The sequence below is a fragment of the Rosa chinensis genome, chromosome 7 (assembly GCF_002994745.2).
Source record: "Rosa chinensis cultivar Old Blush chromosome 7, RchiOBHm-V2, whole genome shotgun sequence".
In the NCBI taxonomy this organism is placed as follows: domain Eukaryota; kingdom Viridiplantae; phylum Streptophyta; class Magnoliopsida; order Rosales; family Rosaceae; genus Rosa; species Rosa chinensis.
The window spans coordinates 18,951,456-18,972,124 of record NC_037094.1 but is presented as its reverse complement, the minus strand read 5'-3'; the positions used below and the strand labels follow the sequence as shown (position 1 = coordinate 18,972,124).

The 20,669-nt window shown below is 40.0% G+C and overlaps 2 protein-coding genes across 15 annotated transcripts; both read right to left on the bottom strand.

Annotated features, from left to right (window-relative positions):
* Positions 1–5,438: 5,438 nt before the first annotated feature.
* LOC112176178 lies at positions 5,439–10,422 on the bottom strand. The gene is made up of 3 exons (XM_024313995.2): positions 9,094–10,422; positions 8,831–8,937; positions 5,439–8,537 (listed from the first exon to the last, which is right to left on the bottom strand). The coding sequence occupies exon 3, from the start codon at positions 8,532–8,534 to the stop codon at positions 7,209–7,211; it is 1,326 nt and encodes a 441-aa protein (XP_024169763.1). The 5' UTR covers positions 8,535–8,537; positions 8,831–8,937; positions 9,094–10,422; the 3' UTR covers positions 5,439–7,208.
* A 2,386-nt stretch (positions 10,423–12,808) lies between these two features.
* LOC112178999 (deoxyribodipyrimidine photo-lyase) lies at positions 12,809–19,585 on the bottom strand. Of its 14 annotated transcripts, none has more exons than XM_040511249.1 (18): positions 19,135–19,585; positions 18,639–18,979; positions 18,318–18,558; positions 17,968–18,125; positions 17,839–17,875; positions 17,657–17,715; positions 17,287–17,368; positions 17,128–17,199; positions 16,134–16,942; positions 15,794–16,031; positions 15,575–15,682; positions 15,298–15,495; positions 15,083–15,187; positions 14,477–14,537; positions 14,210–14,400; positions 14,047–14,118; positions 13,142–13,279; positions 12,809–13,010 (listed from the first exon to the last, which is right to left on the bottom strand). In XM_040511249.1, the coding sequence occupies exons 1-9, from the start codon at positions 19,444–19,446 to the stop codon at positions 16,799–16,801; spliced, it is 1,446 nt and encodes a 481-aa protein (XP_040367183.1). In that variant the 5' UTR covers positions 19,447–19,585; the 3' UTR covers positions 12,809–13,010; positions 13,142–13,279; positions 14,047–14,118; positions 14,210–14,400; positions 14,477–14,537; positions 15,083–15,187; positions 15,298–15,495; positions 15,575–15,682; positions 15,794–16,031; positions 16,134–16,798. The 14 variants fall into 14 exon arrangements, with proteins under 14 accessions (XP_040367183.1, XP_040367177.1, XP_040367180.1 ...); XM_040511243.1 differs by having other exon boundaries at positions 15,575–15,668; XM_040511246.1 differs by having other exon boundaries at positions 15,298–15,468; positions 15,575–15,668.
* Positions 19,586–20,669: the final 1,084 nt, after the last annotated feature.

Here is a 20,669-nt window from a genome sequence, read left to right as displayed (position 1 = left end):
CAAAAAGCCCCCACGGGTAAAAAAGGAGAAAGAAATTCTCAAAGATTTGTCCTAGAAGACAATCTGCCCAGAGTTCCTATCACCAACTACGAAATCTGGTTGAATCTAGACAAGAGTCTAGACAAAAGAAAAACTATCGACCAATGGGTAGATAGCCTGATGATGGCTTCTGCACTTACCCTTGGCAAATTTGAAGCACCAGATTTGCAGGTGTACTATGAAACTACTCTTACTGGAGTGGCAAAAAAGTACTACCTATCTTTCAAAGAAACTGCCAGAGGAAGAGACTGGCTTGAAGAAATCAAAAATTCAAAGTCTCCGTATGATTTTGCAGTACCCCTGTAAGATCAATTCTGTGGAGATCTCTCAAATCTGAGTGAAAAAGCCAAAGAAACGGCAAAATCAAATATCTATGCTCTCAAAATCTGTGACATGAGATATTTTGAAGAATACCTGAATGATTTTCAGGAATATTACGGTACCATTGGTGAACTAGAGAATACTGATCTAGTCAACCTGTTGCACAGAAAGCTCCCAGAACCATGGAGAACAGCTGTGAGAGAAAGCATAGCTGAAAAACCAATTGAAAGATTTTCAGTTGGAGGAATTGCCGACAGAATCAGGCAACTACTGAAGGAGCAATGCAAAGCCAATCTTAGAGCTAAGATGGCCAAGAAACAACTCAAAGGAGTTGAAAATTTCTGCTATGGAATACTAGATATGCCCACAAACTGGGGATGTCATGAATCCAAATTCCATAGGAAAAAGAAAAAAGAAAAATATTACTCTAAAAAATTCAAAAAGAGTAATTATCATAAGAATTGGAAGTTTAAGAGAAGTTCCAATTACAAGAAGCAACAAAAAGAAGGTCCAGAAAAGAAATTCTTCAAGAAAAAAAAGAATACTTCTCAGCATAAACAACCTAGCAAGAAAGCTTGCAGATGTTGGTTGTGTAAAGCTGAAGGACACTATGCAAATGAATGCCCAGAAAAGGGTAAAAAATCTACTAAAGCTCTCTTTGAAGAATATGAGCAAATAGTAGAAGTAGCAAATATGAAAGGCTACGAAATAGCCTATTCCGATGATGAAGAAGACGACAGGTCAGTTTATTCTGCCTGGTCTGAAGAGTCTGATTCTGAAGTAGAGTACCTCGAATCCAGACAAATGAATGTTTTGAAAATCAAAAACTGGGAAGAAAGCAAGACAGAATCCTTCATGTCTTCTTATCAGGTGAACCCTGGTTCATTCGTTTGTGACTACTGCTTTTGTCACGAAAAGAATGGTCTCCCTATGTTCTGTGAAGAGTCTAAGAAGACTTATCATAAAGAATGCTTCATAGCTGAAGCAAGAAGAAAAACCAAGAAGGGTCTTGTTAGCCAGCTGGTTGAACAAGAATATGAAGAATATTTTGCCGAACAAAAGGCAAAAGAAGTAGAAACTCTGTTCCGGGAAACCATGGAACAACCTTCTTCCCCGAAAAAGGAAGAAATCATCGATGAAGAAAAAATCGATGAAGATATTGAACTGGTTGAAAAACCAGAAACTGCTGAACTGGTAAAACTACCAGAAACTGTTCATCTCTTAGAACGACGAGAGACTACTGGCACGTGGGATCTACTTGGCCAACCTTCGGGCAAGTTTGACTACAAAGTCAGATATGATCCTCCTGCCTGGTACAATAAGCCAGACAACAAAGAGGTGATTCCTACAGACTGGGATGATACAAAATCAGCAAGTTCTGTTGAATCTCCCACTCATGAAAATGTTCCAGAAGAATGTAAACCGTTCATTCCGAAGGAACAGGCTCAGAAAAATGAGCCCCAGCAATCAAAGGCCGTCTCTACAAGCAGATACAGCAACTACATAGAGATTGGACTAAAATTCCCTGATCACAGAAAATATCATCTACATGCTTTTGTAGATAATGGATCGGGATTTACTGTTGCAAAGAGATTTGCAATTCCAGATGAACTCTGGAAAGAAGATAAAAAGAAGTCAGCTACTGGTGTTACATTTGATGGAAGCCATCTCACCATGAAGAAAGTACCAAAAAATGTTCATATCACCATCGGTGGAGGAACATTTATCATCTAGAATGTTTGGCAATCTGAAGGCCAAGGATCTGATTTCTTGTTGGGAAATGATTTTATTCTCCAACAACGATTCATTCAGGATGAAGAAGCAATCGGCTTCAGGAAAGGAGAACGGGTGTTCTGGGCAGACCGACTCACACATGCATTCAGTGTCGTAGGTCCCGGTTTTACTACTCACTATCAGAGATCGCACCAGAATAGTGGTGATCTTACCCCCTACAAACCCAAATTTGAGCCCATACTCCAAATTAAACAACAAGAAGAATTGCTTGTTGAAGAATCTTCAGAAGAAGAAGAAGAAGAAGCTAGTGAAGATGAAGAAGCTAGTTTCATCTATGAACATAACCTCAAGCACTTTCAGAACAAGCTTGAATCTCAGCAAATTCCCACTCTTGAAAAAATCAAGAAACTACTCGAGCAGAATGTGGATACCAATCCTCAGAAGTATTGGGAAAAAGACCCAGTGGTCTGTGAATTGAGATTGCATGACATGAATGCCATTTGTCATGTCAAAGTCATTCCTCAATACAAAGAGGAAGATAAAAAAGAATTCAGAAGTGATATTGAAGATCTCCTGAAAAAGAGATTAATCCAACCTTCCACTAGCCCTCATCATGCTCCAGCATTCTACGTGAGAAATCATGCAGAAAATCTACGAGGAAAAGCTAGAATGGTTATTGACTATAGAGATGTCAACAAGAAGACTGTCAAAGACGGATATCAAATCGCTCAAGTCAGAGTGCTGATCAACCAGCTCAGAGGAGCCAAAGTCTTTTCGAAATTCGATGCAAAGTCGGGTTTCTGGCAGGTCAAGATGCATCCTGAGAGTGTACCTCTCACTGCATTTGGAACACCACAAGGTCATTACGAGTGGCTGGTAATGCCTTTTGGCCTGAAGCAAGCTCCCTCAATCTTCCAAAGAAAGATGGACAACATCTTCAAGCATGTAGCGGAGTTCTGCGTCGTCTACATAGATGACATCCTGGTCTTCTCCAAAAACAGAGAAGAACATATGAAACACCTCCATGAGGTAGTAAAGCTGATAGTTCAGCATGGAATTATCCTAGGTGAGAAGAAAATCTTCTTTATCCTTGATGAAGTTGATTTCGTAGGAATAAATATCAAGAATGGAGTCATAAAACTTCAACCCCATATTCTTGAAAAGATCTGGAAGTTCCCAGACAGAATTCCTGATGCTAAGAGTCTAGAGAGATTCCTTGGTGTCATAAATTATGGGAGAGATTTCATCCCTAAAATCTCAGGATTAACAGCAATGTTATCTCCCAAGACTAGTTCCAAAAGAAAATGGAGCTTTACAGAAGATGATGAAAAGATCGTGAAGCAGATAAAAAATCTCTGCAAAAACCTCCCTCATCTTCAACAACCAGAAGAGAATGATGAGATTATCCTCCAGACTGATGCGAGTGATAATTACTGGTCCGGTGTTGTTTTGGCGAAAGCGCCTGGAACCAACATTGAAAAAATTTGCAAATTTTGTAGTGGCAAGTTCAGCCCTGCAGAACTGAATTATCCCACAGGGGAAAAAGAAATTTTGGCTGTCAAGAAAACAATTTTAAATTCTCCAGCTTTTCTTGGAAAACCCTTTATTGTGCGCACCGATTGTGCCAGAGTAAAGAATTTCAAAAATTTTAAACTTGATAAAGCTGCTGACAGAGGAAGATTAGCAAACTGGCAATTGTTTCTTAACCAATATGATTATACTGTTTAATTAATTGCAGGAAACAAGAACTATCTTCCAGACGCATTGACCAGAGAAATGGCAATGTCCAGCCAAAGAGAAGACGACGAAGGTCGTAATCCCAGAAGCAGAAGGACTGGGAAAGAACAGGAACCTGAAGAGGATCCTAAAGAAACCAAAGAAAAAATTCTTAAAAGGTTTCTGCTAAGTCCAAAAGGCTTGGCTACAACTGATCAATCCCAAGGTAAAGGATTGGCTAGCCCGTCTCAAACGGCAGACGGTAAAGGCTCATCAAGACCGTTGATAGCTGCTGCTTTGCCAAAAAGCAGACCAACTCCTACTGGAGTTCTAAATGTTTTTAATTATGAATTAAGAACTTTTGATACTCCTGTGTTCAGAACTGGCAGGAGACTAGCTTATCACCAGAAGGCAATCCTGGATAATCTTTTATTTGCCTTTCAAGAAAGAAGCAGTGGTCTAATGTTCCCGGCACTCTTTGCTCTAGCTGAAGAACTCTATGAAAATGCCAGACCACAAACTGAAGAAATCCATACACAGCAGAGTGCTGTAAGAAAAGAAAAAATTTCCTTCCTTGAAAGTCCAGAAAGTGCTAAAGTCCCTATCATGGCACTCAATGAATCAGATTGGCATGATTTCCACAATCTGATAGGAAGACACAACCCAGAAGACCTAGTTCCTCCAACACTCTTCATTGTCGCTGGACCATATGTTGGAAGATACCTGGTAAATGTTCAGAGTGAACATCCCCAAGAACACATGCTTTGGCTTGTTGAGAATGGTTTTGTCCATAATCTGTGGACTAAAACTAATGATGATCTCAAAGGTTTGCCTCCCATTATTGTCAACACAGTCAAAAACATCAGGAGAAATGACTGTACACTTCGTCTGAAGTTCAGATCTACTCCCCCAGAATGGAGTCAGAAGGCAAACGGAGAAATTGAATATATTCCTCCATATCATTATGTCAGGATCATACAAAGGAAATATCTTCAACCAGCCTGTGTAGCATACAATGGTCAACCAAATTCAAGCATTCCTTGGATGAAAGCTATGGCTCTGGAATATATGAAGAAGATCATCTCTGAAGACATCAGTAATACCTTCCTGGCAGCAGGAGAAAAAATAATCATCACTGCATACGATCATCCTGACGTAGTCAGCAGTGACCTATTCCTATCTCTCACCAGAAAAGAGATAGATTCAACTATGGCATGCATGCGATGGGTGGAAAAGCTTGAAACTGACAACCACTATAAGATGTATGTCGATACTGATGTTGAAGATAATGCTACTACTGTTAGAATGGCCCAGGCAGACAACAGCTCCTTTGTCTTTGGCCACCATTCAGAAACAGACGAAAATATGTAGCATCACGGGTGAAGATACAGGTGAACTATCCAAACAAAAAACTGTAATACTTTTGACTTTTAAAAGTTAAAGGTTGCTTTTTCTTTCAAAAAGAAGAAGAGATGGAGATATGTCACCTACCAGAAGAAATGCTTCACCTACCTACTTTTGTTTTTCTCCATCCGACCTCCACCAGCAGGAGCACTCAGAAAAGCAAAAGTTCACGGAGCTATCCTGTATATTTTATGTTTTGAATTCCAGTTTGAGTTCCGCTCTCTATAAAAAGAGCTTTAGGTTACATTTGTAAGGCATCAGAAAATTGAGTAGAAGAGTCTTCTCTCAAGAAGTAAGAAAGCCATAGTCAGCAGTGTGCTTTTCCTACCTATTCAGTGTGCAGTAGTGTGCTTTCATTACAAGTAAGTTTTCGTTCTCATTCTCATGGGTAACTAAACAGCTTTTGCTGTTTACCCGAGGATGAGGCTCTGGATTCCTAGCATGTATTTCTGTTGAATAAATAAAGGAATACCCACCCATGTTTGTCATTAATTAACTTTATCTATCAATATCTCGTTTACATTATAAGTTTGCATTCAAACCTGTCTTCCATCCATCATCATCCACTTCCTATATGCATCTGAAATTTGAAAAGCTTTGTGTACCAGAAAAAACCAGTTTTAAAATCAAGATTAAGACAAGCAGCAGTGATTCCACCTGTTAAAGTATCCGCTAGGCAGGAAGCCGTTAGGAGAAAAACTTGGGTATGTTGAAGGCTAGTCTTGTTTTCAAACTTGCTTTAAAATAAAGTTTCTAAGGTAGACAAAAGTTCTAAAAACTCAGATAACACATAGGAACTACCCCTTTTTAGTCTTTTCCTAAGCAAATAGTAAGATACGAAAAGTTTTGTGCATTTGGGAATAATACATGAGATTTTTGGGCAAAAGGGAATTACCCCATATATATATGTATGTATGTATGTACACACACATATATACATATAGATACACATTTACCCAATTAATAAGTAAAGAATTTTAGTGCTTTCTTAAGGTAAAAAAAAAATTACAATAATTAGTACTAAAATGACATGCATCACAAAAATAACATAGATGAGAGTCTTGAGCTCAATAACAAAGATTTTTCAAATATAGTTAATAATATAGTGTTCTATAGTTGGCACTAATTTTCGGGTTATTACAAGGCCCACCTTCATCTCTAAGTGACAAATGAGGGTGGTAAAACACCCTCCCTACTGGCCCATAACAGAAAACCCAACAACTCAAACTTGAGCCCAGGCCCAAAGACCCAAACCCAACTCTGAGTAAAGTGAGCAGCAACCCAATTCTGCTGCCGCCCCATCACCGCCGTCACCAATCTCTCCAGCGGCCGGCCTTTCCAGCACTGCATCACCGTCCCCGGGTCCGCTGCCTCTCTGCTACACGCCGACAATCAAACCCAGTCAGAGAGGATCCGATCCCCTGCAATACCCAATGGAAGCCGGTATCCCGACCTGACTCGCCGATTGTCTCCCGCTCTGGAAGTGTCACCGCCACCTTTCTCCCACTCAGGAATTCTCTGTCACGGTACTATGCCGAGACTGCAGCCCTACACCGGACCCACCTCGATCGCCTGCAGATCCAGATCTATACCAACCCAGAAGCTAATCCACCACCGCCAAACCCACCACGATCCATACCAAAGTCCGCACCGCCGCCACACTGTCGTCGCACCCAAGAGCGCGCCGCAGCCTTGCCTGGTCTGGAGAGCGAAGCTACACCGCTGCCAGCAACACGAAACCTAGGTTTCATACTCCGAGATCGCTCCAAGAATATCAGAGGCCTCCTTGGTATAATACATCTCAAATAATAATATTTTACACCTTGTGCGCCATGGCTGCAGCCTTGTTCAAAAGAGAAAGATAATATTATTTACTATACTACATGTCTACAATTAATGAACCATTATTCATGTTTCTTGGTCGCCAATTAAAGGCTTGGTGGTACTCCCATTGTTGTCCTCCCTCTTCCAGACGGGATAGGTAGCCCTGCTGATCATCTGGACTTCTTGGATGCTTGGTCCACATCACTGTTTCCTCTCTTATTTTGTCCCCCACCTGTGAAAGTCTCACTAGGTCCTCCTTCCATAGTTTGTATTGTTGTGAAGTTGGGGAGATCAGCCGTCTTTCGTTTGGCATATATTTTTTCTATGATGGAGGCATCGGCGGCCACACTGTGCAGCTGTTCTTTGCATTCTATAAATATGGTGGCTTTTCTCTTAGCTGATGCTTTTAGAAGGTTATTCCCTTTGATAGCAGCAATGTTAAGAGGGGATCTGTACCCTATTTCATCTGCAAGCCCTAGGAAGATCTTTATGTAGCTGAGCATAGCAACAAGTTCAGGGTTGTAAGAAGTTTGCATTCTGTTGAAATACCGTTCATTTATTAGTCTAGCATACTTCCACACCCTTTCTTTCGAGAGTCCATCAGGGATCATCCCGTTATCATAATGCTGCAGAATATGGGCTATTTCATCTATTGCAGCTGTAACACCATCCATTCTTAGCCATGTCAGAACAAGAGCAGGAGCTAGAGATAGCTTATTCATGATCTCTACTAGAAGAGCATACGAATGCATGCCCATGAACTCGAGATTTTGGAAGTAACAGAATCTGAGCAGATTATAATTCCTGGACATGTTAACTTTGTGGTATGTCTCTCCTACCCCCATGTGAAGTGCCAGAGTATGCCTGCATCTGGTGAAAGAAGAGAAGGCCAACCTTAAGCTGTTAACCCATTCTTTTGTGGGTCTGAATGTGTCAAAAACTGTGGAGCTCCTCTTGTAAAACATCAGGTATGTTTTCTGTAGAGATGCTAGCTGGTTTTTGAGTTGGTCACCTGCTTCCTTGATGCAAAACCTGGTTAACCAAGCACAGATGAATGCATGAGCTAATGCTTGGTCTGTTGCACTCTCTGTTGCAGAGCTCTGTCCTGATGATGCTGGGTTGGGCACTGACACTGGTACACGTTTTGTACCTGCTGCTATGCTCTGATCCATATTGACACTAATTGCACTTGATGGAACCGCTGTATCATAGTCTGAACACATCCCATCTGTCTTGGCAAAGACCAATAATGGTTTGTTGGGATCTACAACACTTCTGATGTTTAGCCCAGCACAAATGAAATTAAAGAACTCTACTTCTGTAATCTTGTCCTTTCCCATAATTGTATTAAACGCATTATTTATGGCCACAGCATCCATGTTCCCTACTTTATATATTGGTGTAGCAAATACTGTCTTATAATCGTAGTCAACATGTGTGCATTGTCCTGATGCTGCAAATACCTTTACATAGTCCTCTGGCCTGATATCTGCCATATTCTGCAACAAAGATCAAAAGAGATTGTTATATGTTCCTCAAAATCAACTTGGTAAAACCTCACTTCATATATCCAAAAAAGGATTGATCACTGATAATAGGCCAAATCGATATCAATCTATTTTATTTTATTTATTGTAGTTCAAATATTGATTTTATTCATAGACATTCCACGTATGTGTAAGGCCTCAAATCATACGTCTTATTTAGCATTTTCCTTCACATGAAAGTTAATGAAGAACATACACGAAGAAGGAAATTGATGCACAAAGGAGAGAGAAATTGAACGACATACCAGTATGCCACAATCTTTTGGTTACTTGGAAAAGAATCTGGTCGGTCCTCAGTTTCCTTCGCGTAGAACACCACAGTACGAATGTATTCCGTCTCGCAATTAATGAACTTGAAGAACAGCGGCAAATTAAAAGGACCGGAAAATGAAATCAAAAGATATAATCATAATCAAATCAACACCAGGCGGAATCTAAATATGCAATTGTGCAGAGAGATCAAATCAGAATACAAATGAAAACTTAAAAGCGAAGTAAGTTGCAAAACCTCTTTCAGGGCAGTGAAGCTTTAATCTTTCAGACATAAGAATGCAAGAGTAACCGATCAGTTTCATTTTAGTGGTTTTTTTTGCCGACGTTTGAGTTCCTTTACAGCTCTAAAGGAACTCAAACGTCACCTCTTATGCTAAAGCGTGGGTTACCTTACATCCTCTCTTGAAAGTGAAAAGTATTCACGTCATGTGTATTGTGCTTTTGCATTCAACATTGAACATTCATGGTGAATTTTTTTTTTTTTTGTTGATTGACGGTACAACATTCACAGATTGAATGATATTCATTGGGTTCTCATTACCTGAGAATCTTTCTTTTTCATCATCATCAACTAATTGGCCCTGTGAGCACGTTACCAAATAGTAATAATTGTATACAGATGATAAAAAGCATAGGGGAGTGAAATTTGCACACCCACTTTCACAATCTGCACTCCCTTTGAATTGTTTAATATTATTTTGTTTAGTGCTGTTAATTCTCTTCCATAACTACCCTCCACTCTCTCTCTCTCCCCCCTCTCCCGCGTTCTCTCTCTTTGGGTTCTTTGGTTTTTCCGGCATAACTCCGCCTTCCGGCCACGTGACGGCGTTCCACCGGTCATTTTATGACCGCCTCTTCCTGCTGCACACGCGGTGGTGGTAGATCACGGCATCTTGGCCGGAGAAGGACGAATCGACGCCTTGAAGCTTACACCTTGAATCACTTCACTACCGATCTCTTTTCCCAAAACCTCCATTCTCACCTCTCAATCATTCAACTCCCACCCCCTTCAATTTCCCTCCATCAAAAACCTCTTTCACAACCAACCCAAAACCCATCTCTCCTTTCTCCTCACTGAGCTCATCGCAACCACCGCCATTACTTTCCCTTCTTTTGCTTCCGAAGCCGCAGCTTCCGATCAAGTTTCAGACAAAATAAACTTGGAGTCAATCCTGGTCTCAATTGATGAGTTTTTCAACAAGTACCCATATTTCGTTGCCGGTTGTACGTTCATTTGGTTGGTTGGTGTATCTGTAGTTCAAGAGTACTTAGAAAATATAAGTTCATCTCTGTTCTTAATGCATTCCGAAAACTCAAAGAGGACCCCACTGCTCAGCTATTGGATATTAGGGACGAGAAGAGTTTGAAGTATTTGAGGTCTCCCAACTTGAAGATTGTGAATAAGGATACTATGCAGGTTCAATTTTCAGAGGATGATGAAGATGGGTTTGTAAAGAAGGTTTTGCAAAAGTTCGGAGACCCAGGAAACACTGTCGTCTGTGTTTTGGGAAAGTAAGTGTAAAACTTTTGCTCTAGCTTTGTCTTTTACATGGAGATTTAGATGAGATACGGAAGAAGCAAAAATTCAATTGATAGGAAGATAACTAGATGATGAGAGAGAGAGAGAGAGAGAGAGAGAGAGAGAGAAGAGAGAATCAGAAAATCGATGTTGGAGAGAGTAAAGTATAAGGGCAGTTTTGTAAAATCAGTACTAAGGGAGTGCAGATCGTAAAAGTGGGTGTGCAAATTTCACTCCCTAGAGCATATGAATCATTCGTGTGACGTTAAATGCAAAACCAAAAAAGAAAAAAAGTAATGCCGTCTCAATTATAGAAGAAGACTAGATATATTACCCGCGCTATGCCGCGGGAATTTATTATTGTTAATCATTTTGTATGCAAAGTTTAGTGACAAAATATATAAATTTGATAAAATTATAGACTCCTGCTTAAGTATGACTACGATTGATTTTGTGCTCAGGGAAAAAAACTATTTCCAGTCTATTATAAAGTGTTCTAGTGTTGCTAGGATTTCTGGTTTGCGAACATTTTAGGTTTACAAAAGGAATTCACAATCATCATCAACTTATTATGAGACTTCCAGCTTTGTAAGCATATGATACATCTTAGTAAAATCTAGGAGCATGTTAATCTTTCATGTTTGATGATTCATAGCATTAGAGAGTTCTGAAGTGGGTGTGTTAACATATCAATCACACGCATCAATTGACGTTCCTTGTTCTTTTCTCTTCTGTCTTGCAAAACCTTCTTTATAGCCATAGTCTCACCAGTCTCCAAGCATTTTGCCCAAGAGAAAATGATCATCAGTCACCACTGTATATCAAAAACAAAATCGCACCAGCATAATAGCTGGGAAGACAATCACTCAACGAACCTTAAAAACAAGGGGCCGTGACCACTTACCCAATTTTAGACAAAAAATTGCCCACTTACTCCACCAAGAGTTATTTAACCCCATTTACCCAATCTAGCATCTATGGACAATATTGCCCTCATACTCTCTCTCTCTCTCTCGACTCCCATCAACCTCTCTCCTCCCCTTGCTTCTGGAAAGCCCTCGTCGGAATTCGAATCGAACCCACCGGCCACTGTCGTCGGCGATCTCTGAGTCTGCGACCTCCGCTTCTTCTTCCTCGCCTTCCTCCTACTCCAACTCACTGCTTCTTCCTCTTCACCAACTCGTTCTCCCCAGCCAGATTCCGATTCACCATCTCCATCCTCCGATTCACCTTCACCCTCCAAGATCCGCGACCTCGCCCGCCACGTCAGCGCCAAGGTCTTAGAAGCTAGATCAAAGTCTGGGAGGCTCCGGTGAGGAGGCTGGATCGGAAGCCGGAATGCAGGCGGTTGGGATCGGTGCTGCAGATGACTCCGGTGAAGGGGAGGCGGTGCTGCAGTTACTTATGGGTTGGCGGAGACGAAGGACGATCTGGTGGGTAGGACGTCGGGAATTTTTTTTTTTTTTTTTTTAATTTTGATGGTCTACTGGGGGGCAGTAGACACATTATTGGCCCCCAGTAGACTTTGATACGCGGGACAGGGATCACTATAGTGTGGTGTTTTGATAAGTTACATGTTGTTTTCTGTGTATTAAAGTCAAATTATCTGTGAATCCTACAAAAATGTGCATTTTTTGTGGTCTATTGGGAGGCAGTAGAGACATTGGACTTTGTATTGGGAGGCAGTAATATGATTACTGGAGGGCAGTAATATGATTACAAATTGATCAATTGTTCCTGTAGTGTATTCATTTTGGTTTTTGGAGTTCATACAATTCACTGGACGGCAATAATATGATTTTTGGGAGGCAATAATATAATTACTGGGGGGCAGTAATATGATTACTGGGGGGCAATAATAGCCGGATTCCGGTCACCGGTCGCCGGAACCCGGTCACCGTTCGCCAGAGTCCGGTCGCCGGTCGCCGGAGACCGCGCCGGCCACTTGTCACCGGAGCACATCAAGGTGGAGGATGACTTCTCTCTCTAAGTGAGAAAGAAGGAGAGGGCAAAAAAGTCTCAAAAAAAAAAGAAAAAGAATTAATTGGGTAAATGGGAAATAATCCCTTAGAGTGTTTTGGGTAAATGAGGTTAAAAAACAGTTGGTGGAGCAAGTGGGCAATTTTTAGCCTAAAATTAGGTAAATGATCATTTTCCCTAAAAACAATTCCAAATGATCCAATTTCCACAACTCGCTCTTTCATACAACCAATGATCTGCAAGGCAAAAGAACCCCAAAAAAATCAGCTTCTTAGCAGAGAAAAATGAATCTTGATCAGCTAGAAACATCTAGATCTCAAAAATCGGATTAGGAATCATATATTTTAATCTTTCAGATCATTGAAGAAGTAAACTCTGAAGTGAGAGACAAATCCAAAACAGAAATTTCCAGAATGGTTACCTGTTTGGGCTCTCCATTTTTGCCTCCACCATCAAGAGCAATTTTAGATGACTCCAAAAAACTTCGTCCATTAGCTGAACTTTTGCGCAATTCGAGCTGAATTTCTGCCTTTAAAGAGTTCCCTAAGAACTTACGTCAGCTTATTCAACTCAGACGCTGCCAATGAGAACATTTTTACATAAAACTGGGGCATAATCAATCTACCCATGTTGCCATGTAGTGCAAGCAGCACCTACATTCATATTCAGCAACGCGATCTAAGTATCTAAAATATAATTGTTCATGACTGTCCAGATAAGTCAGGATTTGGTTAAGTTTCTACTTTGTAATACCTGGAAACTCGAAATAAACAAATTTACTTACCACTACACTGCTTTGCAAAATCTTCTTGACAATATTGTTTAGTGCCATCTGCAGCTGTATCCAGAACCAAGTACAATTGCATTGAAGTTCCTGACCATCCTTCTTTACAACCCTGATTTCTCCACCCATCTTGATAACCTGTCATCACCAGTATAATCGTTATTAACATTTCACATGTTTTTTAAACATGCAGCTTATTGTGATCATTCAAATGTTAAAATTCGGATTATCTTTGTAGGTGCGCGTGGATGTGATTATGCATCATATGCACTGACATTCCAGATGCATCTATATACTTAACACACACAATGCACAGCCCAAGACCAATGCCACCATGCCTGAAAAGGGTAACAGAAGCTGAGCTTTTGTTTCAGCTCATTCATCTAAAGACCAGTTCTTCAGACAAATTCATGGTTCAGCTTTTCAGCCTCACCCAAATAAGCTAAAGCAGCTGGGCCTCTGCACAATTTGAAAAGGTACAATTTAAATGAAATTTGCATGTTGTTTTGGATGTTAAATTACAGATATCAGTTGGAAATTGACATGTCCAAGAAATCAAATATCTCCACATCAGGACAACTGGATACCAACAGGAAATGAAAAACAAAATTCAAATTTTAGAAACTGAACACTGGAATGGAATGGTTGTACAAAACTGCTGCTCAAATGACCAAGCCCTTCTTGCAAAAATAACTATAGACTCCATCAACTCTACCATATCATTAATGAGACGAACTGAGATCCTTATTCCAAGCCCTTTATTTTCCCACTTTTATCACTACAAAAGACTTTCCATATTACACAACAATATCCACAAAGACCTTTCGATAGAATAATCAAAAATTTGATGAACCTTGTCTCGGCTACAAAATGCAGTTCAGAAAAAGAAGTAAGAAGTATCCTACCATGCATAATCAGTCTGCTGCAGTAGTAAAAACTATAATCAATCTACTCCCAACTTGATACCTCCCCGCTGTCTTCATATGTGGGATTAAATCACAACAATTAGCAACCAGACCAAAAAAATAAAAAAATAAAAAATAAAAATTGCAGAAACTAAACAATTACCTGTAGTTACTTCGTCTACCACAGTGGAGCAATAGAGATTGATAGAAATCATTGACATGAAGCTGCTTCCCAGATTGGGTTTGTGAGAAGTCAGAAGAACTGTTACTCCAACAGTTGCTCCAGCAAAAAAAAAAAAAGAACATCCCAGCTAGAAGCTCGGGGTGCAAGTCTTTCACCTTGGCCTTCTCCTCCTGAAATCATCACAACATATCATGAACACAACACAATCTTGTTTCAGTAACTATTTCTATGCTGCGGTTTTCATACCACATAATCAGAATATCATTTTCAGTATCCAAGATACAATCCATAGCCACCCATTAACAACCTACACAGATCAAATCATAGACAATAATGTGAAGCGACTCTTACGCAAGATTAATAAGGTATAGCATGCTATGCAAATGCATAGGAGAAGTGCACTTGGTACTTTCGGTAAGTGAATATAGTATTCAGTAAATGAGAGGTACATTATGCTAACCTTACTTTTCCGACCGTTGTGTGCTATGCATGTTTGAAAGGGTAGGAAACACAGATGATAGAATGTAGAAGGCATGGGACATAGTGCAAAAACTACTTCTTTTAATAACATATATAAATCAATCTCAGTATTTAGCTGGGTTAACTACATTTTCCTTTCTGCAGTGGTTACAGAGCATCTTCTGAACACCAAGCCTTTTGCATAAACTCAGACCACTATTGTTGTAATTCTTTTAGCTTCTTTGTTGTGTGATTAGGGCACAATTCACACACACGCACACAAAAAGTTTTTGGTATTCAGATTATTTCTTTTAGCTATATGGATAGTTGGATAATATTTTGGAAATATGTGACAGAGGGAACGTAGATGAGATGGGATAAAAAATATTAGACCTGTTATTGGTTAATTTATTGCTATTTTAATGAATCAGTCTGTGCGCATCTTTTTCTCCTTCTCTGACATCTTTGGTCTCCATGCACTCATCTTCCTTCTCTATCCTTAATTTGAAATGATTACCAATGTTACCAAGCAGGCACTTGGTTTTAATTTTAATGTAAGATGAATACAGAAATATAGCAAAATATCAAGGCATTTGGTAGTGAAGTACCTTAAAGGTGAGCCAACGAGGTTTGGCTCAGTTGGCATGGGCGGCCTCGTGCTGGAACCCCCACCCGAGTTCGATCCCCGCTGCCAGCAGGCCTCGTTGGTTCGCGATCTGTAAGTACCTGCGGAAATCCATACCTGTGGGCTGTGTGACAGTTAGGTGTCACCGTAAGTCCTGCAGAGTTGAGGTTGTAGGCGTGCCCTGGCGATGGTGGTGTAGCGTAACCAAACTCTCACCTAAACTTTTTGTAACCAAAAAAAAAAAAAAAAAAAAAAAGTACCTTAAAGGTGAGCTCTTTTGTTTGTGCCTGCCTGAACCACAGTTGCAGATGATTGAGCTGCATATGCAGCAACCAAAGATAGCCTACCAATTCCCTACAGAAAACAGACTGATCATGCGACCTTGAATCTCCATGAACACCGGTAAAAGATTGATTGTGGTAGATAGCTAGCAAGTAAAGAAATTCGGAAATCGAGAGAGAGATAAAAGAGGGGCTTACATCTCTGTTGGCTATTTTCAATGGATTCTCTGCAAACTAAAAAATTACCGCTACTCACTTCAACATCATGCAATGGAACTGTTCCATCTTCAACCCCGGAAGCGATTTGTGGAAGGAGTTATGGAGAAGATTTGTTTGCGATTCGAAATCCCTTCTTCTTCTTCTTCTACCCAGATCACTCTCTCTCTCTCTGTTCTCAACGGATGTGTAGATCAGAAGGTTATAGAAGAATGGCAAACTGTAATCAAGGAAAGTAGAAAGGGCAAAAGCGTCACCCCACTTTGTGAACAGTGATGAACAGGAAACCGGACAACTGAGCTTTAGTATATAGAAGACTTACGGAGAATAAGATTCAATATAGCCCACATTATCTTCAAATGTCGCTGCATCGTCACCGGAAGCTATAGGCCTATAGCCCAGATATTTCTCAGTCTTAAACGTCGTCAGGCTCGACGCCTTAATGCTTTATGACGTAAAATGCAGATGTTCCAGCCACCATTGCTTGTGTTTGATTCAACTGTGATGTGGTAATTTTAGATTTGGTTAAAGAAATCTTCCATACAATTTATTTTCATTATCTCCACGAAAACGAAGAATTCATATACAATCAAACATCCTCGATCCACATCATCTATGGATTCTATGTGAGTCTCTGACATTGGAGATAGAGATTAATTTGATTTCCTACATGCTCTGCCACTTGAGAACTTAACTCCTATTATCATTTCAGAGAATCAAAGAAAAATTACAGATATAGGACTTCATGAGCAGCCACAAGGTTGCAAGTTAGGGGAAAGAACATGACATCTATGTCTTCTGACTTGAGAATTTAAATCGGAATAGAACGGGGCTCGACTCAGATAGTTGCCGGTGACACACTACATCATGTGTCAGAAAGACCTCCAAATCTTTATCTTCAGAGGAATTCAGTGCAATAATCAATGATTCTGCATATTACCATATTCACTTGAAGATCCCCAAGTACCAACTGCAGAGTTCCTTGACCTATTCACTGAGTAGGAGTTTTCTCTTCTTGGTTGCACCAAGCCTCTGCACATAGGCAACGTATCCATCCACGTCAAATTTCCTTTTGCAGCCTGCATAGTTCATGTAACGTATTTTCCCAAAAATTGGTCGTTCCTTCCAACCCTGAAATTCCATATCAAATTAGTTGATCAGCGAATCTCACTGAAAATGATTCTCATCTTTCATTCTCATTTATATCACTTCCAGTTGTCTAAGAAAGAACCAATCACTCATAATCACTGGTTTTATAATGAGTAGAAAGTTGGAATAAAATACAGAGATCAAAATATAAAATGATGGACATAAACCTGGTCGTGAACACCACATATTGACCACATGCAACCAACATATCCATTGGGATCCCTTCCATCCATTTCATACTGCAAGAAGTTTTATCAGCCAAAGAGGTCTAGGTGAAAATTTGGCAACAGCCTCCATATAAGCGTAATAGAATTGTGCTTGCATACCTTGTTATTTAAATATATGGATATTTCAAGGGCTTCTTCGGGTCCTCTTGTCCACTCAAGGATCTTTTTTGCCCAATACATCCTGCAGATGAAACAATAACTTAAACTTGCTCTCCTGACATTAAATACTAAACAGAACCAACAGCATGACATTGTTATGTGAAACAAGCAACATACATACTGATTAGATCTTAATGAAACTCTAGTCATCAATGCAAGCACTATGTGATGCCATGCTCAGCAAATAGAAGAACTGCTTAACTGGGACCATAATACTCAAAGGATATTCTATGAGATTTTAAATATTAGAAACAAGAAAACTCTGATCAGAGTAGTAAACCATTTAACCTGACAGAGAATAGTTCCTTACCGCAGAAAACCATGCATCTTCCCGTAATGAACCATCTCACATTGGGAGGCATTCCAGAGCTGAAAAGCAGGAGAAGAAGAAACAGAAGGTGATAAGAAAATGATACAGCAGACAACCTGATATACAACAGAGGAGACACGCAAATACATAAGCTTTATGAAGTAGAAGCTCAGTTAACTTACAGGATCAGCAGTTTGTGCCTTCTCCAATTGCTCCCTCCTGCAATTTAGAAATTTTACACACTTCATAACCATTATCGCTTCAGAAACAACAATCAACATATAGCAACAAAGGACAACTAATATACTGACGTGTAAATATGTTCTCGCTTATCCGAAGCATGGTCCATTAAGGTCTTACGTGCCCATTCCCATGCCCCTTGCAATGAATCATATTGAGGCTGGTAAAAGCAGTAGTTGTCAGCAAGTTCTCTGCGCACAATCAACTCCTCTAAAAATGCATCCACTGCCTTATAATAGCAAGTAAAAGTAGGAAAATAAGCAACATATCATATACAATAAACCACTTCACATGAAGCAAGAGTAGAATTATAGAAAGACGGCACCAAATTGCAGATAATTCTGGACACAGCAAAGTCAGAACAGATAAGGAAAATGTAAAAGCCAAAACAAATGTTCAATATGAATTGAAAATCACAAACCAGGGGACTGAGTTTTCGGACACTGCGTGCCTCCAAGGCACACCTCTGAGCAGATATTTGCCCAAAATGCAAATATGGAGAAAGACCAGACACCCCTCTTGGTTTCAAAGGGTTATTCCGGTCCGATGAATAACCCTTCAGCCTTTTTGTCAAGAATCCATTTTTGCTACCCTTCAAAACTTCCATTGCTGCCTTTTCTCCTGGTTCGCACCAGTCAACTTCAGGAACTTCTGCTCCTTTCCTAGTCACACAAGAACAACATCAACAACAGAAACCCCAAAATTCCCCAATCATGTCAACAAAATGTAAACGACACCTAACCTTAAAACTTCATCAATAAGACCATCCCAATCAATCGCCGGACTTGTACCCACCCATTTTGCAATCGGTGGCTGCAATGTAGGAAACTCAATAAGGTACTCAGGCAGCCTTTTATTGATCTTACTCCTTATAGTCCTAGCACTATACTCCAACTTCTCCGATGCCGCCCAAACGGGCACCACATTGTGGGCATCAACTTCATGTATGGTCACAAAATCACTAACCCTCTTGCGTATTTCCTCTTTACATTTCTGCACCTCCCTTAAAGGTGAGAAGTCTGTTACCAAAAGTGAAGCCCCACACTCCCTCATAAAATTGGGTATAGTCTCCTCCGCTTCTCCCTGTAATTAAAACCCACCAATAAACCTCTATAGTCTATACACACAAAAAAGCCCCAATTTTTCCAATAAACACAAGCAAACAATTTCCAAAATTTCTAAAGCATAAATGTCAACTGAACCAAATTGGTATCTAAAAATTCAATCTTTTAACTTACCCGGACAAGAAAAAATGGAATCTGATGCGCTTCTTGAAGATCAGGATGCAATTGTCGCAAGCCCCTCAGCATAAACCCTAAATGGCGGGCTTTGGCGCCAAGAAACTGATCAAACAAATTGAAGGCCACGGCGACGGGGACATGGGCCTTGTTGGCCTCTTCAACGGCGTGGATCAACGCCCAGTTGTCTTTGACCCGTTGGTCTCTGAACATCCAGTAAACCACCGGACCCGGATTCGGATCGACCGGTTTGGCCCCTTGCTTTAGGACCCGAAAGCGACCCGGTTGGACGGAGGCGGTGTTTGCGGCCATGGAGGAGTAGAAGGGAAGCAGAATGCGGTTGCTAATTTGCGCCGACGGTGCACGGAGAATGTGGGCCAGGGTGGGAGAGAGAAAGAGAGAGAGAGAGAGAGAGAGAGAGAGAGAGAGTCAGAGAAGGTGAAAATGAGGAAGGAAAAAAAAGGAGGGAAACCAAACGGTTAAAGGTATGGTTTTGAATGCAGATACGTGGGTTGATTAGAGCGAAGAGTTAGGTCGTTAATGTAGTTGGGTTATCATTTGGTGGATCAGGCCCAAAATAAGTTCTCGACCCAAAGTGAAGGGAGTGTTGTAAGATTTGAAGGGGGCCCAAGATAAGCTCTCCTATTGTTTCCGGGATCAAGGGGCTTGTGAAGAATGGCTAATTAGGCGGCAGACCACATTACCTTCCTTCCTTTCTCATATTCTCTTGTATGTTGTCGCGATGCCGGACATGATCCGACTTGGTTTGTTTTCTTTCTCGACTCCCCTTTTTCTTCTGTGTTTTGGGCAGGGGGTTTTAGCTCTGTTTGTGTTTTTGTTTGGTGTTTGTTTCAATGAATTATTTTTTTGTTCAAAATTAAAAAATGTGAAGAAAAAAATAAAAAAGTTCAAAACTATAACAATAACTTTTTATAAAAAAATCCAATATTATGGTTTTTATCCAAAAATTTGGAATATAGTACACGGATTTTTGTCAACATCTCATGTTCTTGTTTTCTTATGAAAAGTTTTCAACCCTCAAATAATGATTTTTGAACACTTTTTGAAATGACAAAACTCAAAAATCATGACACAATTTTGTCTACGATTTTTAAAAGTCAAAAGCCATAAACTTCATAAAATAAAAATTCAGCCAAGGTTTGGTGTTCCATCAATGAAACAAACTCTTAAAATTATGCTGTACAAATGGTGAGCTTATGGTATAGAAGAAAGTTTTCTGAAAAAAATGTGAGGAAACAAATATATATATATGGTCTATTATCCTTCAATAGTAGCTTGTTGAGCATCTTAATTCCAAAATACAATTGCCCAAAAAAAAAATCAAAATACAAATTTTCTTGTAATGTCAACCCCAGCAACTCATTACCAAAATAGAGTCATCATCTAGTGTTTACCAAAAGTGTCTTTCCTTCACTTTCTTTTCCTATTATTGCTCAGAAAGCATTATAATATGTCCAGGACTAACTGTACTTTTGGTTCCCCAAATACATAGCTTTAAAACCCCTACACTCTAA

Coding starts and splice junctions, on each gene's coding strand:
- LOC112176178 (XM_024313995.2), bottom strand. CDS start 8,534: ATGGCAGATATCAGGCCAGAGGACTATGTAAAGGTATTTGCAGCATCA.
- LOC112178999 (XM_040511244.1), bottom strand. CDS start 19,446: ATGGCCGCAAACACCGCCTCCGTCCAACCGGGTCGCTTTCGGGTCCTA. Junction 18,980..19,134: donor TTCCATTTTTTCTTGTCCGG/GTAAGTTAAAAG, acceptor TTTTAATTACAG/GGAGAAGCGGAGGAGACTAT. Junction 17,200..17,286: donor CCATATATTTAAATAACAAG/GTATGCAAGCAC, acceptor AACTTCTTGCAG/TATGAAATGGATGGAAGGGA.